The sequence below is a fragment of the Polypterus senegalus genome, chromosome 3, assembly GCF_016835505.1.
Source record: "Polypterus senegalus isolate Bchr_013 chromosome 3, ASM1683550v1, whole genome shotgun sequence".
NCBI classification, from domain to species: Eukaryota; Metazoa; Chordata; class Cladistia; order Polypteriformes; family Polypteridae; genus Polypterus; species Polypterus senegalus.
The window spans coordinates 225,471,791-225,493,659 of record NC_053156.1 but is presented as its reverse complement, the minus strand read 5'-3'; the positions used below and the strand labels follow the sequence as shown (position 1 = coordinate 225,493,659).

Below are 21,869 nucleotides of genomic sequence, written 5' to 3'. Positions count from 1 at the left end.
TTAGCCATGCTAGGCATTTCTGCTATAACTAATACAGAAAAATAATCAACACATGCAAAGTTATGGTTTTATTCCAGAAATATTCACTCTATTCTCAGTTTTTGCATACAATAAAAGTCATCTTTCCTCATCATAGTATAAAAATCCTGCCATAATATTCTTACATCAATTTAATAAAATTAAAGGGCATGAGTTTGGGGATAGGAGCCTGTCCAAGGAAGATGAGGTACAAGTCATGGATAATTCTAGATGAGTTGCTACACACACGCACGCACACACACATACAACACCAACTTGGAATAGCCAGTTAAACTAATATAGTGCTCAGAGAAAAACTGATACACATACGGGGAGAACAACAGGGCACAGGATTTGAACCCAGAATGCCAAACTTGTGAGGCATTAACACTAAACACTGCATCCCAGTGCCAAATATATGATTTTGCACAACTGAAATATCCTATCAAAAATCACTGATAAAGGTAGAACCACATTAAACAATTTATAAAAAAAATCAATTTCAAGAGAAAATAAATCCATAGGTACAGTGGTAAGAAGAAACAGCTGACTACTTATTTTTAAGGATATTATAGTCTAATAAACCTGGTAAATGTTTACTATAAAGATTTAAAAACACAAGTAGACATTTATTGTGTCCAAGTCTGTCTAAAAGAAAACAGGAAATGTTTCTCTTTCTGTTAGTGTATTAGTGTCTTATAAAGTAAGGTTTTTGTGTAGTTGTATGTGATGTGTGTAAGAAGTAAGCCTAACCCATTAAGAATATTACCCAAAATGATGTGTGGTTCAACTTAATTGGTGAATCACTACAAAGAGGACAAGTAAAGGCTCTGTCTTGTGTTGTGTTTGTGTGGCAATGGCATGAGTGAGTGATTAAGAAAGTTGTATTTTTATTGGTTCTGGGGAAGTGGAAACCTGCTGTTGAATCAATTAAGATATTTCCATCTGAATAATACTTACAAATACACTATAACAGTATCGACCGAAACAGTCACAATTATCCCTTATACCGTGATAAGGATTAAGCCACTGGAACATTAGTGTAAACTCAAATTACTCTATAAAGAAAACTGCAGTACTAAAACAGCACAAAAGCACTCATGAGCACCTGAACAAATACAGTCAGAGAACTGTGACTCTGTTACCACCTCAGTTGGAAAAGACAGAGAAAACTGTCAGAGCACAAACACTTCAGTTTTAGATGCAACATGTTAAAACTTCAGGAAATATTCTTTTACAAAAATGAAAAGGGTGAACAACATATTGCTCTACACCTACGTGTCTGCAAGCAGAAAAAGTGCCCCAGCAGAAAGTCACACCATCAATGTCTATAATGCTTAAAGCAACACAATTTCACATGTCAACAATTGTATGAGACAAACTCTCATTAAACTTCATTTTCTCTCTAATTTGTTCGCTTATTGTTTGCATTTTTCCTGGGTCTATCAAAGGTTGCTTTGTTTAGTTGTGCAAATTTTATTTATAGTATCGACATGCAATTTTACAAAGCAGCTACATTATTATGTTTATATCACTGTAAAGCAAATTGTGATTAGGGGGAAAGGCTGGGGCTTAGGTATTAACCATTTTTTCTTTATTTCCTAGTTTTCATCTTCAAATTGGCTAAAAGTGTAAATTGTTTCTATTTGCATCTCTACTTCCACATTGTGTCAAAAGAATTTTAATGTAAAACTCTGCAAATTTAAATTAAATTAAAGATTGGTTCAAATAACTCAAGGGTCAAATGTAAGTGTATTGAGAATATATTTTAGACAGCCATGTCTTTACATGGATGATACTTGTAAATGTTAATAATTTACTCATTTTTATATCCCAGTTCACAACTGACAAAATAGTAACATTTTAATCTGCCGTCAAATTATTTTTTTTAAAAAGAACAAAATGAATCTCAAAAATTAACAACAGTAGAAAAAGAAAGAAGAAAAAAACAAACACATGCATTATAATTCCTGGAGAAAATTAACCTGTAGGAGTCCTACAGTCAGTTATAATAGACAAAGTTATAGTTCTTGGGTCTTCTAAGAAATTGCCAATTGGTCATTTCTCTTCATCCCCCTCCATAGCCTTATACAGTAGGGGGGGAAGCCTACTAAGGTTATTTTCTCAGGCAACTTTTGTTAACTCAATTATATCAATAATACTTTTGGGATAATTACCTGTTGGCTGCAGTATGTCTGAATCAGGGAACTCATCAAAATTAGATGTATCATCAATACTCTTTATTTCAATTGAAATTGCTGCAGGTCTTTCCCTGGAAAATCCAACAAGGTACAAAGAGTTACAGGAGTTTAAATGACCTTTATATTTGTTGAATCTCTCTAAAGAGATGAACGTGAAAACATGTTGACTTGTGTAAAAATAGATTAGAAACTAATGACTCCTGACTACAAGTGAAATGTAACACAATTGCCATCATTGACTATTACTCAGTTAAGAAACACCTGAGAGCACTATTTCAAAACAATTAAGTAACTATAAACATTATTAGGAAATCATAAAAAGCACACATTTTGATTTTTTGGTGATGCCCAGTTCAAAAAAAGTTTCAAATACACTCATATTAAGTCTTTCAAAGAGCTCACTTATCATGCAGTGACTTAAAACACAGAATACATTCTGAATGACGAAAGTAAATCACACAAATTTTGAATAGATGATATTTTTCACTCATTTTATTCCAAAAAAAACCCACGTAAAAAGCACTGCATTTTTTTGGCATGAAAATTACTTTTTATTAAATCTCAAAAGTACGATACAAATAATAGTATTGATTAATAAGAAATGAACAATAAACAACCTTTGTGTGGTAAATCTTAAAACACGGTGAAAGACACAATCCAACGTCATAGGGACGATAATCACGTGTTTCTTTTTGGAATTTCTTTCCAGACTTATCAGTTTTTGAACAGCACATTGCAAAGGTACCAGTTGGATTCTGTTGTTCCCCCCCAGTTGGAGGTATATAATCAATAAAATATGTCTAACAATAAGACACTCTGGATTGATCCGCAAGGCGCTGGGTCGACTGCATTTCTTTAGCGGTAGTGTGGACAGTGGATGTGCAGCAATAATTTATTCTATAAGCTGGCATGTAAAGTTTGCATGAGATGCAGTTTTGCCAGATTTTTGTTTGTATAAGACAAATGCATTCCAAATACACTGTTCCACCAGATGACCGAATATATTTTTGTAGTTTCTTCTGTTGCCTCCGCATAACAGGATACAAAGTCAGTTCTTGATCTGTATGATCTATGCCACCCATCGTGCTATTGCAGTCAACCACAGCACAAGGACCTGCTTGTTGCCTTTTGCCTGTACACTGACCGCTGCATTATGCGCAATTCTAAGACGACAAACATCTTTCTTGTCTTTCCATTGCCCATGGTTATACAGTGACCTTGATCCAGCAGAACATCAATCAAAGTCGGCACCAATGACGTAGCAACGCTGTACTGATTGTATTTCAGATAAAACATTGTCCCTTTCCCTGTATACAGAACCAAATTCCAAATGTATCCCATTTCAGATTCACAAAGCTCGTAAAACTTTAAGCCAAATCTTGCTTTTTGATGTGATGTACTGTATTCATGACAGTCTGCACTTATAAGCCATAAGACTTTCACTGATGCTGACATCACAGTCCAGAATGTAAACTGTCTGAAATTTTGCAACAAAGGTCTGGTATACCACCCAAATGGTCTTCAGTTTGGGTGCTAGATGGGTATTCTCATCAAAGTCTTCATTGTTGGTAAAGTGCTGATATTTCATAATTAGTGAAAACCAAAGAACGGCAGCATTGACAGCACTTTTATAGCCCAAGTGATTCTCTGTTTTATTGCTCAAGCAAAACACATCTGCACAGTTGCCTGAGTAACACCCCTGACTAATGCTTTTAGCACAGTTTTCACAGCAAAAGTAATGCTCGGGTTTAACACTAAGGAGGTTAATATAAAGTCTCAAGAGTCTCCTGGCAAACACTAATATAGGCAATTGACATGCCGAGGTGTTGGATATATTTACTGGTGCACCTCTACGTAGTACCTACAAAGGCCAGGGGCTGTGAACTTCATAGTGACAGCAGGTCTTCAAATTTTCTCTCTCTCAAGTATCCTCCTTGAACAGATGGGTTGGATTTTTACAGATAAAGGCTCATATACCTTTAACTTTATTTTGATTTTTAGTTCAGTATTGAGTAGAGGTTTTCATCACTTTACCACTCATTGCTGTTTAATGCTCTTTAGGCTTCATCCTCATATTTTTTCAATTAGATTCACTGTTTGATCAGTGATTTCAAAACAGACTAGGTTTTATTAATAAAAAGGTGACAATAGCTTCAGTCGTACAGCACATTGGCAGACGTCAATAATGCAATTGTCCTTGATAGGGAACGTTCTATTACATGTGGGAAAAAAAAAACAGAGCCTAATAATTTCGTAAAGAGCCTATTTCAGTCCGTGACTTTGAAGGTATCTTGCTGACAATTATCTGAGAAATTTTCTTGAGGGTTTGAATTTGAAATTAAAAAAGATTGGAGTAAGATGTGTAAATATAATCTGCAATCCAGCCACATTTGCAATGAAAACTAATGGGGCATACAATTAGTGTAAGTTACATTCAGAGTTCGACTTTAGCCTGGGTCACAAAGGGGTATGATCTTTACAATTTCTTATACAGGATACTTAGATTTATAAATACAATTTAAAAAGTATGCTAAATTTCATCAACAAAGTGAATAATATCACTACGAAATTTTTTAAAACTGGGTAGGTGACGGCTCATTTGGAGAAAAAAACAGAAGTAACAATAATATGTCTGATAATCTATACTAATAAAAGGCAAAGCCCTCACTGACTGAATAACTGACTGACTCATCACTAATTCTCCACGTTCCCGTGTGGGTAGAAGGCTGAAATTTGGCAGGCTCATTCCTTACAGCTTACTTACAAAAGTTGGGCAGGTTTCATTTCGAAATTCTACATGTATTGGTCATAACTGGAAGCTATTTTTCTCCAAATACTGTAATGGAGTTGAGCTCGAAAGCTGTGGGGGGCGGAGTTTCGTGTGACATCATCACGCCTCCCACGTAATCACGTGAACTGACTGTCAACGCAGTGCGTAGAAAACCAGGAGGACCTCCAAAAAGCGCTGAAGAAAACATGCATTATATAATTGAGAAGGCAGCGAAACAATAAGAAGCAAGCGAGTGACATATACTACCATATTCATGACTGCTGCTACTTCGGAAAGAAAGCAAGGTGTAAACCTAAACTTTAAATTAAGTTCATAGACAGGCTGCCGCTGGCGTTTCTCATGCCCACAGGTAATGTGGGATACAAGTTTAATGAGAGGACGCAGGATATAAACAAGAGTTGTGATCACTTTGTAACTAAGTTAAAATTGCAGGTGAAGGGGTGTGCTTATGCAAATTCCAAGAGACTGTGTTTGTGGGGGATTGACAGTTAAGGCGGGTGGGGGAGTCACGTCATCATCTCCCCTCCCATTTACCTCATTTCGCTCTGAGCTGAGCTCCGCGGCTAACACCGTCTTCCGAAGCAACTTCGTCACACTGCCACCAAATACACACAGAAAAATCCACAAGTTAATACACACGCTGTCTCTAAAGTTTCTCCACACTGAATCCTCCAGGCACTATTTACAAAAGGTTACATTGACAATCGTGTTACGTTATTTTTAAAATGTTTCCTTTTCTTAGCACAAGCACAGCTGAGAAGCTTCGATGCATGTGCTCCATAACGCTAAAAATAATGCATTTAATCACACTTTGCATTACAAGCAAAGGGGAACTTTTGTCAATGCATGATTTCCTGGTACACCAATTACATTGATCAGCGCATCCCGATTCATTTTACCCTCGCACCTTGGTTTGAGAAGAAGTATGAAAAAATATGAGGTTAACACAGAAAAACAGATCACCAATTCAAGCTTTATGAATAATCGATTCGCCATCAATAATTGTTTTGGTAAAGCCATACTCAGTGTAATCCTCCTTCCATTTTATAATTTTTCCACCACTAGCCATGATTAAATGAACGGTAAAAAAGTAAGAGCGAAGTGAGGGTGACTTATTTAGGCAGGCATATATATGACAGCAACACTCATGACAATGTCAATCATGTTACGTTATTATTAAAATGTTTCCTTTTCTTTTCATTACTTCTTTAACACACTACTTCTCATATGCGGGGTGTATATATATATATATATATATATATATACATATATATACACACACACACACACGTGGACAAAATTGTTGGTACCCTTCAGTCAATGAAAGAAAAACTCAAAATGGTCACAGAAATAACTTTAATCTGACAAAAGTAATAATAAATAAAAATTCTATGAAATTTAACCAATGAAAGTCAGACATTGATTTTCAACCATGCTTCAACAGAATTATTTAAAAAATAAACTCATGAAACAGGCCTGGACAAAATGATGGTACCCTAACTTAATATTTTGTTGCACAACCTTTTGAGGCAATCACTGCAATCAAACGATTCCTGTAACTGTCAATGAGACTTCTGCACTTCTCAGCAGGTATTTTGGCCCACTCCTCATGAGCAAACTGCTCCAGTTGTCTCAGGTTTGAAGGGTGCCTTTTCCAGATGGCATGTTTCAGCTCTTTCCAAAGATGCTCAATAGGATTGAGGTCAGGGCTCATAGAAGGCCACTTTAGAATAGTCCAATGTTTTCCTCTTAGCCATTCTTGGGTGTTTTAGCTGTGTGTTTTGGGTCATTGTCCTGTTGCAAGACCCATGACCTGCGACTGAGACCAAGCTTTCTGACACTGGCCAGCACATTTCTCTCTAGAATCCCTTGATAGTCTTGAGATTTCATTGTACCCTGCACAGATTCAAGACACCCTGTGCCAGATGCAGCAAAGCAGCCCCAGAACATAACAGAGCCTCCTCCATGTTTCACAGAAGGGACAGTGTTCTTTTCTTGATATGCTTCATTTTTCTGTCTGTGAACATAGAGCTGATGTGCCTTGGCAAAAAGTTCAATTTTTGTCTCATCTGTCCATAGGACATTCTCCCAGAATCTTTGTGGCTTGTCCACATGTAGTTTGGCAAATTCCAGTCTGGCTTTTTTATGATTTGTTTTCAACAATGGTGTCCTCCTTGGTCGTCTCCCATGAAGTCCACTTTGGCTCAAACAACGACGGATGGTGCGATCTGACACTGATGTTCCTTGAGCTTGAAGTTCACCTTGGATCTCTTTAGAAGTTTTTCTGGGCTCTTTTGTTACCATTCGTATTATCCGTCTCTTTGATTTGTCATCAATTTTCCTCCTGCGCCACGTCCAGGAGGTTGGCTACAGTCCCATGGATCTTAAATTTCTGAATAATATGTGCAACTGTAGTCACAGGAACATCAAGCTGCTTGAGATGGTCTTATAGCCTTTACCTTTGACATGCTTGTCTATAATTTTCTTTCTAATCTCCTGAGACAACTCTTTCCTTCGCTTCCTCTGGTCCATGTTGAGTGTGGTACACACCATGTCACCAAACAACACAGTGACTACCTGGAGCCCTATATATAGGTCCACTGACTGATTACAAGATTGTAGACACCTGTGATGCTAATTAGTGGACACACCTTGGATTAACATGTCCCTTTGGTCACATTATTTTCAGTCTTTTCTAGGGTACCATCATTTTGTCCAGGCCTGTTTCATGAGTTTATTTTTTAAATAATTCTGTTGAAGCATGGTTGAAAATCAATGTCTGACTTTCATTGGTTAAATTTCATAGAATTTTTATTTATTATTACTTTTGTCAGATTAAAGTTATTTCTGTGACCATTTTGAGTTTTTCTTTCATTGACTGAAGGGTACCAACAATTTTGTCCACGTGTGTGTGTGTGTGTGTGTATATATATATATATATATATATATATATCCAGTAGTGCTCAATGTACCTGTACTTCTTAAAACGTTTTACTGTTTAATAACTTAGACTATATTTTATTATTTTTCCCTTGCACTCAGTGACCAAAGCTATACACACATATAGACACATACATATATATACCTGTGTGTATCTTTGTGTATATATATATATATATATATATATATATATATATATATATATATATACACACACACACACACACACACACATATATAATTTGAGTGTGTGTATGTACAGTACAGGCCAAACCTCCTCATTCACTGTGTTTTTTTTATTTTCATGACCATTTACAGCACTCCATCGCTCTTCTTGGTCAAATAGCCCTTACACAGCCTGGAGGTGTGTTTGGAGTCATTGTCCTGTTGAAAAATAAATGTTCGTCCAACTAACCTGACTTCTGCACAACACAACTGCTGGTCCCAACCCCATTGATAAAGCAAGAAATTCCACTAAATAACCCTGATAAGGCACACCTGTGAAGTGAAACCATTTCAGGTGACTACCTGTTGAAGCTCATCGAGAGAATGCCAAGAGTGTGCAAAGCAGTAATCAGAGCAAAGGGTGGCTATTTTGAAGAAACTAGAATATAAAACATGTTTTCAGTTATTTCACCTTTTTTTGTTAAGTACATAACTCCACATGTGTTCATTCATAGTTTTGATGCCTTCAGTCATGAAAATAAAGAAAACACATTGAATGAGGAGGTGTGTCCAAACTTTTGGCCTGTACTGTATGTGTATGTGTGTATATATGATGTAGATAGGTATGTGTGTGTATATATATATATATATATATATATATATATATATATATATATATATATATATATATATATGTGAGTATATATATATATATATATATATATATATGTGTGTGTATATATATATATAAATATTACGCTACGCTATTTTTAAAATGTTCCCTTTTCTTTTCTAGCTTTTTAACACACTATATCTCATATATACACGGGTATATATATATATATATATATATATATATATGTATATATATATATATCCCGATCTACATACTCAATAATGGATACCTTATTCGCCATCAATGATTGTTTTGGTAAAGCCATACTCAGTGTATTCATTAGATGAACGTAACAAAGTAAGAGCGAGGGAGGATGACTTATTGAGGCATGCAGGCTGTAGTGCTCAACTCTATCTGAATTATGCGATCACATTTGAAAAATATATCTTTTCAAGTTCCATTTAGTCCATATGTGTCAAACTCAAGGGCAGGGCCACATCCGCCCGGCGTAATTATATCCGCCCGAGATCATTTTATATACTGTATTATTGTTATTAAAGCCCGGGTATATGAAGCGCTGGTAACACAATAAACTACAGATCCCATAATGCAGCGCTTCAGGTGCCTTGCCGAACACTTACCGCGTTAATCAAGTCTAGCTTATGATGCTGCAAGTTATTGCGAAGCTAGCTCACACGATGCTGAAGAGAAAAGTTGATTCTGAAAATAGAGCCTTTAAAAACCGATGGGAGGCTGAGTATATGTTTACTGAACCCGTGTGTCTCATTTGTGGAGCTAATGTGGCTGTAGTTACAGAATTTAATCTAAGACGGCACTACGAGACAAAACATCAGGGTAACCTGAATGCAATTCAGAAGATACAGAAAACAGCATAATTAAATAAGAATCTGACACTTCAGCGGACGTTTTAACCCGTGCACAATCACAAAGTGATTTCAAGTGAAGCTGCTTTTATGGGAGACACAAATGCACCCTTGCACCTTGCCCCACTTTCCCTGTTGCCAAGTAATGTTAAACCAAGTCGTCACTACAGTGTTCCCAAATACGCACTTTGCTGATAAACTGAGCGCACTGCGCACTGAGTTTGCACGGCGCTTTGGTGACTTTGAAGAACAAAAAAAGTCCGCCTACATGCGGCTCGAACCTTGTGCATGTTTGGTAGCACATATCTGTGTGAGAAGCTCTTCTCAGTGATAAAGACTAACAAAACAGCACACAGGAGTCGCCTCACTGATGAGCTCCTGCAATCCATCCTGAGAATCTCCACAACACAGAACCTCACACCAAACAGAAACGAACCTGTGGCCAAAAAAAGATGCCAGGCGTCCAGCTATCCACGCAGACTTGCACGTAAGAGCGGGAGTCATCCGTTTTAACAAGCAGCGTATTGCACTGATACGAAATAGCTGTGTGTGTATATATGTAGATATGTATGTATATGTATATATATGTTTATATATGTGTGTGTGTATATATATATATATATATATATATATATATATATATATATATATATATATATATATATATATATATATATATATATATATATATATATATATATATATATATATATATATATATATATATATATATATATATATATATATATATATATATATATATATATATATATATATATATATATATGACAACAACACTCATCACTCACAACAGTGACAAAACAATTACATTGACAATCATAAACGTTATTAAAATGTTTCTTCTTTTTCATTGCTTCTTTAACACACTTCTCCGCTGAGGCACGGGTATTTTGCTAGTATATATATATATATATATATATATTTATATAGCAAAATACCCACGCTTTCAGCTGCTATGTCATGTGTTAAAGAAGTTATGAAAAGAAAAGGAAACATTTTAAAAATAATGTAACATGATTGTCAAAGTAATTGTTCTGTGTATTTGGCAGCGCCACAAAGTTGTTTTCGGTAGCTGCATCAGAAAATGTACCACATGTCTGACACACCTCCTTTTTACTGTTTTCTCACAGCTTGGATTGCTGCTGTCATATATATATACACACACATATATATATATATATATATATATATATATATATATATATATATATATACACATACATATCTTCATATCTATATACATATCTACATATACACATATATATATACATACATAGCTATCTACATCATATACACACACACATACATATATGTGTGTGTGTGTGTGCATGAGTAATATATATATATATATATATATATATATATATATATATATATATATATATACAGTGGTATGAAAACTATTTGCCCCTTCCTGATTTCTTATTCTTTTGCATGTTTGTCACACAAAATGTTTCTGATCATCAGACACATTTAACCATTAGTCAAATATAACACAAGTAAACACAAAATGCAGTTTTAAATGATGGTTTTATTATTTAGGAGAAAAAATCCAAACCTACATGGCCCTGTGTGAAAAGTAATTGCCCCTGAACCTAATAACTGGTTGGGCCACCCTTAGCAGCAATAACTGCAATCAAGCATTTGCGATAACTTGCAATGAGTCTTTTACAGCTCTGGAGGAATTTTGGCCCACTCATCTTTGCAGAATTGTTGTAATTCAGCTTTATTTGAGGGTTTTCTAGCATGAACCGCCTTTTAAGGTCATGCCATAGCATCTCAATTGGATTCAGGTCAGGACTTTGACTAGGCCACTCCAAAGTCTTCATTTTGTTTTTCTTCAGCCATTCAGAGGTGGATTTGCTGGTGTGTTTTGGGTCATTGTCCTGTTGCAGCACCCAAGATTGCTTCAGCTTGAGTTGACGAACAGATGGCCGGACATTCTCCTTCAGGATTTTTTGGTAGACAGTAGAATTCATGGTTCCATCTATCACAGCAAGCCTTCCAGGTCCTGAAGCAGCAAAACAACCCCAGACCATCACACTACCACCACCATATTTTACTGCTGGTATGTTTTTTTTTCTGAAATGCTGTGTTCCTTTTACGCCAGATGTAACGGGACATTTGCCTTCCAAAAAGTTCAACTTTTGTCTCATCAGTCCACAAGGTATTTTCCCAAAAGTCTTGGCAATCATTGAGATGTTTCTTAGCAAAATTGAGACGAGCCCTAATGTTCTTTTGCTTAACAGTGGTTTGCGTCTTGGAAATCTGCCATGCAGGCCGTTTTGCCCAGTCTCTTTCTTATGGTGGAGTCGTGAACACTGACCTTAACTGAGGCAAGTGAGGCCTGCAGTTCTTTAGACGTTGTCCTGGGGTCTTTGTGACCTCTCGGATGAGTCGCCTCTGCGCTCTTGGGGTAATTTTGGTCGGCCGGCCACTCCTGGGAAGGTTCACCACTGTTCCATGTTTTTGCCATTTGTGGATAATGGTTCTCACTGTGGTTCGCTGGAGTCCCAAAGCTTTAGAAATGGCTTTATAACCTTTACCAGACTGATAGATCTCAATTACTTCTGTTCTCATTTGTTCCTGAATTTCTTTGGATCTTGGCATGATGTCTAGCTTTTGAGGTGCTTTTGGTCTACTTCTCTGTGTCAGGCAGCTCCTATTTAAGTGATTTCTTGATTGAAACAGGTGTGGCAGTAATCAGGCCTGGGGTGGCTACGAAATTGAACTCAGGTGTGATACACCACAGTTAGGTTATTTTTTAACAAGGGGCAATTACTTTTTCACACAGGGCCATGTAGGTTTGGATTTTTTCTCCCAAAATAATAAAACCATCATTTAAAAACTGCATTTTGTGTTTACTTGTGTTATATTTGACTAATGGTTAAATGTGTTTGATGATCAGAAACATTTAGTGTGACAAACATGCAAAAGAATAAGAAATCAGGAAGGGGCAAATAGTTTTCATACCACTGTATATATATATATATATATATATATATATATATATATATATATATATATATATATATATATATATATATATATATACACATACATAACTTGTGTGTATGTTTGTATGTGTCTATATGTGTGTGTATAGGTTTGGTCACTGAGTGCAAGGGAAAAATAATAAATTATAGTCTATAAGTTATTAAACAGTAAAACATTAACGTTTTAAGAAGTACAGGTACATTGAAATTACATTTTCTTTGTGCACGTTCAAATTTGTGCCTCTGGTAAAGTGCCTTACCGGCATTTGAAGAAAATTAGTTTTGTGTCCTCTGCAGTGTTAAGAGAGAAAGGCTTTGGTTTGGGATAAAAGGAAAAAAGGTGTAAAGAAAGCAAAGTTGCCTTTTTCTTTTATATAGTATAGAGAGATGTGTTCGCTGACGTTATGATCGCCTTTTGGGGACAGTCGCGTGGGTCTTGTGTAGACTGGTGAGACGTCCCTGCCATTAATCGGCTGTGATGGCACTGTCAGTCCTCCACTGTGTGCGTGTCTTCATAATCCGAGCTGAGGACCTCATAATCGTATACGTGCAAAAGAAAGTGTGAATCGCCTTAATATTATTTTGCCGTGGTGTAGAAAAGGGGTCCCGTGTTTGCACTTGACTGGGCTATAGTGCAGGGGGAGGATGAAAAAAATTAAAAGTGCTCACTTTGACTTAAGGCAGAAGCGCAGTCAGCGTCTCAAAGGCCGGCACAGCTATGCACATGCCCTGGCTGCTCGACTTTTGCTGGGCAGGAGACCCCAGTTTTTGCAGACACGTTCATGATATCAAAAGTCTCAGCGCTCTTTGGAGGTCATTCATATATATATATATATATATATATATATATATATATATATATATATATATATATATATATATATATATATATATATATATATATATATATATATATATATATATCAAAATAGCGCTACAGGAGAAGTAGTGTGTTAAAGAAGTAATGAAAAGAAAAGGAAACATTTTAATAATAACGTAACATGATTGACATTGTCATGAGTGTTGCTGTCATATATATGCCTGCCTAAATAAGTCACCCTCGCTTTGCTCTTACTTTTTTACCGCTCATTTAATCATGGCTAGTGGCGGAAAAATTATAAAATGGAAGGAGGATGGCTTTACCAAAACAATTATTGATGGCGAATCGATTATTCATAAAGCTTGAATTGGTGATCTGTTTTTCTGTGTTAACCTCATATTTTTTCATACGTCTTCTCAAACTAAGGTGGTGCGAGGGTAAAATGAATCAGGATCGCTGATCAATGTAATCGGTGTACCAGGAAATCATGCATTGACAAAAGCTCCCCTTTGCTTGTAATGCAAAGTGTGATTAAATGCATTATTTTTAACGCTATGGAGCACATGCATCGAAGCTTCTCAGCTGTGCTTGTGCTAAGAAAAGGAAACATTTTAAAAATAACGTAACACGATTGTCAATGTGACCTTTTGTAAGTAGTGCCTGGAGGATTCAGTGTGGAGAAACCCTAGAGACAGCGTGTGTATTAACTTGTGGATTTTTCTGTGAGTATTTGGTGGCAGTCTGACGAAGTTGCTTCGGAAGACGCCATTAGCTGCGGAGCTCAGCTCAGAGCTTAAATGAGATGAATGGGAGGGAGATGATGACGTGACTCCCCACCCGCCTTAACTGTCAATCCCCCACAAACACAGTCTCTCGGAATTTGCATAGCACACCTCTTCACCTACAATTTTAACTTAGTTACAAAGTGATCAAAACTCTCGTTTATATCCTGCGTCCTCTCATTAAACTTGTATCCCGCATTCCCATGGGCATGTGAAACGCCAGCGGTAGCCTGTCTATGAACTTAATTTAAAGTTTAGGTTTACACCTTGCTTTCTTTCCGAGGTAGCAGCACTCATGAATATGGTAGTATATGTCATTCGCTCGCTCTTATTGTTTTATTGTCTTATGTCATTCGCTTCGCTCTTATTGTTTCGCTGCCTTCTCAATTATATAATGCATGTTTTCTTAAGCGCTTTTTGGAGGTCTTCCTGGTTTTCTACACACTGCGTTGACAGTCAGTTCACGTGATTACGTGGGAGGCATGATGATGTCACACAAAACTCCGCCCCCCACATCTTTCCAGCTCAACTCTATTACAGTTAATGGAGAAAAATACCTTCCAGTTATGACCATTAGGCATAGAATTTCGAAATGAAACCTGCCCAACTTTTGTAAGTAAGCTGTAAGGAATGAGCCTGCCAAATTTCAGCCTTCTACCTACACGGGAAGTTGGAGAATTGGTGATGAGTCAGGAGTGAGTGAGTGAGTGAGTGAGTGAGTGCTTTGCCTTTTATTAGTATAGAAGATATCTATCTATCTATCTATCTATCTATATATATATATATATATATATATCTATATCTATATCTATATCTATATATATATATATATATATATATATATATATATATATATATATATAGATAGATAGATATGAGAACAACACTCATATCAATGACAAAACAATTACATTAACAATCATGTTACAATATTTTTTTATTTTTTCCTTTTCTTTTTCATACCTTCTTTAACACACTACTTCTCCGCTGCGAAGCGCGGGTATTCTGCTAGTTTATAAAATAATTTAGGCACTTAGAAAAACAATGATGGAGAATAGAAAGAAAAAAAAAAAACAAAGTAGTAGTTTCTTTATCATAGTCCTAATTTTCTTTTCACATAATGCTAGATATAATAGTAAGGACAAGAAAAGGAATACCATCTAGCATACCTGTGCATAACGGACAGGAGGACAGTAATAATAATACTAATATTATACTAATTTTAAAAACTGATAGAAACATTTTCTGGCTTCAAACTGAATAGAAGACAAACATAGCCACAAATAAGAATCCACCAGTGCTCAGTTTTCATCCAGACTAGTTTAAAATTTGTATGCACTTTAACTTATACCTATTACAAATGTTACCCAAGTCCATTTTGTTACCTTATATGATCCCAATCCACACCTTCAAAAAATGGATTGTTTTTAATTTCTTCTACTCCGGTAGCACCAATTCGATGTTCACCCTCACAGCAAAATCTAGAAAAAAAAAATCATCATCATAAAGCAATTTTAAATTATATTCCTATAACTTTCTAGTCCTCTCCTGACTGGTAAGCTGTTAATAACAGTCATTCTGAGGTAATCCAATGTCTCTTTAGATGGCGATATGTTACATGGCAGCAACAAAGATGGATGAGACCAAAACAATTACATTTTTATATAATAGAAGGAAATGGCAAAGTACAAATTAGTTTCAAAAAGCAGTAGTCTCCAGATGAAATAAAAAAGGCTACGCTGTCTCTTAAGGCAGAAAGGTTTAACTGACGACAAAAACTATTCATCTTGTTTGTATGGCTAGGAATGCTGAAACATTTTGCAATGCCTTAGAGCACTACCTGAAGTAAAAGAATGATATCAGATATCTGCAATTTAGTTTAAAAAAAAAAAAAAACAAACATACATACATCTATATTTTACATTCAGATGGCAATGGAACAATCATAATTAGGAATGGGGGTTGGGAACACAAACAAAAAATGTCTACACAAAAACAAATGCCCTGTTTTGACTCACTTGTTCCTTTTAACATGTTATGCAACATAAACATTTTCAAAATATGCAAAGCTGAATATTTCTATTCATCTATTTTCCAGGTCATATATCCAGTACAAGGTAGTAGCTATCCTGGCAGGAAGGAATCTCATCCCAAAACAGGGGTCTTATCCTCTGCATGGCACACCCGGGCACAAACTCACACTTACAAACGCTGTGCCAATTTACAATGCCTAATTAACCTGGCCTGCACATCTTTAAGATGTAGGAGGAAAACCAGAATACCTGAAGGAAAACCCTCAATGGCACAAAAGAATTTTTTAAATACAGCTTAGGCACTGCCAGGACCTGGGATTTGAACCAGAGATTCTGAATATGTTAGGCAGCAGTGCCAACTACTGCACTATTTGTTTAGCCTATAATTAAAAGAATTTGACCAACCTGTCTACCTTTATTATTGCCTAATCCATTTTTGTTTTTCACTTTGTTGAGCACTAGGATATTTTCTCTCGATTTTTAGCAAGATATTTTTATCTAATTAACTTAACAATTTTATAGTAGGTTGTGGAATAACTTTTATTAATTATTCTTCTGAAAAAAAGATACTATTTAAAATCTGAAACAAGATACAATATGGCAGTTAATGGAAGTTGCTGGTTAGTGAGATGTAGTACCTAAGAATCAGATCCTTTGCTTTCTCAGAAATAGGAACTTCAGGTGGAAACGTAAGTGTCTCTCTCCAATTCATCACTTTCTTGTAAGTTTCCTGAGGAGTTTCAGAGCAAAATGGTGGGTACCCTTGATAAATGGGAAACATATATTAGATTTCAAGATTCTCAAGAAAGAATAAAAATAGCAAAAAAAGTCATCTTAAAACAGAAAAGTAGCTGTCAACTGTTTCAGGACAGGCTGGAGAATCCCTTAATCACCACTGTAAAAATGGGTGCCCTGCAAATGATTCAGATAAAGTTACCAATTAATATGCACTAAACAGTGCCCCACTTGCAATATTTGACTCTGTACTGACTTCACAGCTTTTTAAAATAAAGCCTAGTTTAAATGAACAATGACATTTGGATACAAAAAGGTATACTGTTTATGTTTAAAAGTTTGCTCATCGATTCCATTCCACAATATTGAGAAATAAAGAAGTACTGATTTCTCAGCTAAACTGGGAAATACAGGTAGGATTCTGGGTTTTATCTTTAAGCATACACATAATAATATATATTGCAAGAAACAAAAAACATTAAATGTATAGCTTTATAGGGTCATTAATGCCAGGTGACAACAGTGGGATTATGACATTTGACATGTTGACCTGGAAATCAAGGTGTGTAGCTTGAAAAACTGCTAGCAAAAGCCAAAGCAACACACAAGGTAACAGAAGGTTTCATGTCTCGTCTTCTCTTCTGCAATATACCATACTATTTATTAAAATAAGCTATGTGTTGAAGCAGAATAGAGACAATAGTAATCACAAACCACACCCTCATTTGTGAATAAATACTGTGGTAAAATAACCACAAGTTGTGACTTAACACAAGATTTAAAATTTTTAAACGCACTTTTTTGTCAAATGAAGGAAACGGTTCAGCTTTAGTACAGCTTTCATTTCCTACATAAAGTTCTAGTGATTCAGAAAACTTGATTTTAGACTATAACCTCACCTACTTCTACTTCAAATGCTCTTGGTGACCGTGTATAGTTAATGTTGAATATTTGCTGTAATATTTTGCTCTCCCAGGTAGCCATAAAATAGCACACTGATCAAACAAATGAATAAACCATAGGAAGCTAAAGGCATAAATGCAGACTACATAATATTAAGATAATCATAATTCTAAGAGAAAAGGAGAGAATCTAATTTTATTTTTAATTCAGCTTAAAAACAAAGTTTGTGACTGTATTACAAGTTTGTACTTAAAGCCAAATTTACAAATTCTGTTTCTATTTTATTTCAGATATTATAGATGCAGCCATTGAAAATGAGACAGGAATGCTGCATTACTTTGCAGAGCACTACTCTGCAACTACTTCAGAAATTTCCAATGTCACTGCATGGCTTAAACCAGGTGGAGTAATAAAAGCTTAAAATGGCAATGTTCCATTTCCAACAAGACTCAGTGACATATTTTTTAATAAATATAGTTGTACACTATACGCACATTTAATATATCTCTCATGGTTGTTTTGGAAACAGAATATTCTTTTTTCATTTTACAAACGTTTTTGCTCTAATAGTAGCAACTGTTAATACTGTAGATTAATATGCAATGTGGTTGACCCAGTTGGTTTGAAGACTGATCAAAGCATTACTTTTGTTTTCTTTTGTGCTTTGCTGCAAATTGGTTATACTGCAGACATTATGGAAGTTGAAAAGGATACTGTTTGGCCTTGCTAAACTTTATAATCCTGAGTGCAGCAGTCATATGTATGGGGTTTGCATGTTCTCCATATGTATTAAGTGTTACTTTATTCTACTTCCACAAAAATATGCATATGTGCCAAATTATAAGGTTCTGAAACTGGGGTCATGAAACAAATGCATGACTGAATAAATGAAATGCTCCAAAGAAAGACACACTGATTTCCTGCCATTTGAAAATCTACCAAGCAATAAAACAAAATGATTATAAAAAAAGAAAGTGTTGAGTTATTTTTTTGTCAATGAAAGTGAAGCCTTTTGTGTTTGTTTCTTTGTCCTTATCTCAAATGGACTGCATGATCAGCATGAAATAATTCAGGGTAAATCATCCATACTAATGTGGTATTAATATTATTATTATCTCCCACAACTTGTTCAATTGCTATTTTGGGAAAGGTTTGCCATGTTTGTTTATTTAAAATCTTCAAAAATTAATTACAGAAAGTTGATAAAACTCAAAGTTAGGGTTAGAGGTAGACATGGTGAAGACTTAAGCTACATGAAGCTAACAGGTATTAACAGAATTAAGGCTGTGAAACAAGTGTATATGACAAGAATGATACCATAATGAATTACAAATATCCGGAAGTCGGACATCTGTGTGCGACTCGCACAAAGCCCTAATTGTGAATATCACAACAGACACTACTACAATCTGCAATAACATGTATAGAAATTGCCTTCAAGACTCAGTGGTTTGGGAGCAACATTTTCACTTTTGCATAAGGCATCAAAAAAGCTAGAGTCAGCTCTACTGCCTATAAGCATTACATACATTTTTGCTCAGTTTAATTCACACAGATTTAGCTGTTTGCCAAGAAACCTTCATCATTATCATTATTATTTGTGTTGAGGAGATTTCATTAAAAAAGGAATTTAGTTAATTCCTATACTGGGTGAAGATAAAACTGAACAATTATGTAATGTGACATTGTTTGACTGTCCTTTATGAGGTTCACCATAAACTTTCAAAGAAACAGCATACCATTAACATGAAAACATGTACAATCCCAATTTCAAAAAAGTTGGGACGATGTTTAAAGTGTAAACAACAGACTGCAATGATTTGCGAATATGAAACAAGCATTTTATTCAAAATAGAACAAAGAAAACAAATCAAATGTTTAAATTGAGAAAATGTACCATTTTAAGAAAAGATTAAGGTCATTTTGAACTGAATGGCAGTAACATGTCTCAATAAAGTAGGGACGGGGCCATGTTTATCACTGTGTAGCATCCCCTCTTCCTTTAACAACAGGCCGTGAACATCTGGGAAGTGAGGAGGTCAGTTGCTGGACTTTTGGGAGAGGAATGATGTCTGATTCTTGTCTGATATAGGGTTCTAGCTGCTTAACAGTAATGAGTCTTCTTTGCCGTATTTTTCATTTTATGATGTGGCAAATGTTTTCAGTTAGCGAAAGGTCTGAACTGCAAACAGGCCAGTTCAGCAAATGGGCATTTCCACTATGAAGCCATACTGTTGTAAAAGATGCAGTATACGGTTTTGCATTGTCTTGCTGAAATATGCAAGGCCTTCCCTGAAAAAGACGTGTTGCTCTAAAACCTGTATATACTGTACCTTTCAGCATTGATGGTGCCTTTCTAGATGTGAAATCTCCCCAATTCCATTAGCACGGTATCAATTATTTTTCCAGCCTTTTGTTGCCACGTCTCAACTTTGAGATGAGTTGTTGTAATTAAATTCAAAATGAGCTAATATTTTCATGAAATAGTAAAATTGTCTCACTTTCAACAATTGATGCATTTTTTTTGTTCTATTGTGAATTTAATATGGGTTTATGAGATTTCCAAATCATTGCATTCTGTTTTTATTTACATTTTACACAGTGTCCCAACGTTTTCGGAACTGGGGTGGTAACACAAATGTAAACTAAGAATGCAGACTTAATAATGGTACTGCATGGGAGTAAAAAGCAGAGCAAATGGCCACATGTGTACATTACTGAGAAGCATAACAACATTTGGCATAAAGCATACATTAAACAAGGAAAAAGCTGCTATCTTTTTCTGACAATGTTTGAATGTGACAGTCGTTGTTAACAGGACCAGAGGTTGGTTTAACTGGAGGATTTCTAGAAGTGCCCAGACAGGGAGCAAAGGCTAAAAATATAACAACACAGTGCTCATGTTATTTACAGTTTTATTTAAAAAAAAAAAAAAAAGTTTATTTTCTTACTCTGATTAAGCAAAACAATTTAAGGAGAAAATAATTTTTTCCAACTGTGCCGAACTGTGTTGGACATCTATATTCTTTCAGTAAATGACATAACTCCATACAAAAAATGGTATTTGTTCATTCATGTGCCTTTTATTTAGTTTTAGATTTGGTTACTAAGACCTGACAAAAGGATGGTGCAAATGCTCTTTCATTGCCTTGCACTTAAATAGCACATCTGACAAAGTCAACAAAATATACACTTTGGGGCAGGATCTGGTTAAGACTGGAGATGGCAGGCAGTTTTATAATGTGCAGGACAGGAGTCAAACTAGAAAAAGGTATGAAAGACTTTGTATGAGCAAGTACAACTTATTTAACCATATCAAAGGAAAGAGGCTGCTTCTGCTAGAGGGGCAATAAAATTCATAATTATATTTGGGCTTAAAGCAGGGGCACTCATAAGGCTAGCAAATAAGTGTGTCAAGGAGGGAAAAATGGCATTTAACCTAGTGTTTAACAGGGCTGGCTGACTCTGTCATACAAGACTATGCCACTGCAGGTTATCAGTTAAATACTCCTGAGGAATAAATGTAAAGAATAGACAGTGTGGCATGACATGTATTAGGTGGTCCCCAGTATAACAGCACAGGGAGTATGTTAAATGGCTTCACATTAGCCATCTTCTTGAGCAGATAAACTAGGGGCAGTATGAAACTTGAACTGACAGCTGGAATTCAGGATTGTAGTTTTTCAAACAGCTTCATCTCATATAAGAATTAAAAGAAAAATTAAATCTGTGCTTCAGGACTGGCATCTAGAACTAAGAAATATGGAATAACAAGGTACATATGATACGCAATAAAACTCTAGTAAAAACTATACTGCTTGGAATATAAACAAAAAGCATTACATTATAAACATTCTGCCTTGTTTATCACAAATGCAAATTAAACACCATTATTTTTTTAAATTTGAGAGCTAGATATTTAAGTATTAGAGGAAATGGACCAGACAGATGTGCAAAAGACAAT

At 35.5% G+C, this 21,869-nt stretch overlaps 1 protein-coding gene across 4 annotated transcripts in view; it reads right to left on the bottom strand.

The window, feature by feature from the left end:
- stk38a (serine/threonine kinase 38a) overlaps positions 1-21,869 on the bottom strand; it is an 86,156-nt gene that overhangs the window by 3,959 nt on the left and 60,328 nt on the right. For all 4 annotated transcript variants that reach the window (XM_039748622.1, XM_039748624.1, XM_039748623.1 and 1 more), the window contains exons 11-13: positions 16,906-17,029; positions 15,620-15,715; positions 2,196-2,290 (exon numbers count right to left, since the gene is read on the bottom strand). In XM_039748622.1, coding sequence (XP_039604556.1) covers positions 2,196-2,290; positions 15,620-15,715; positions 16,906-17,029 — 315 coding nt within the window. The remainder of the gene's footprint in view (positions 1-2,195; positions 2,291-15,619; positions 15,716-16,905; positions 17,030-21,869) is intronic.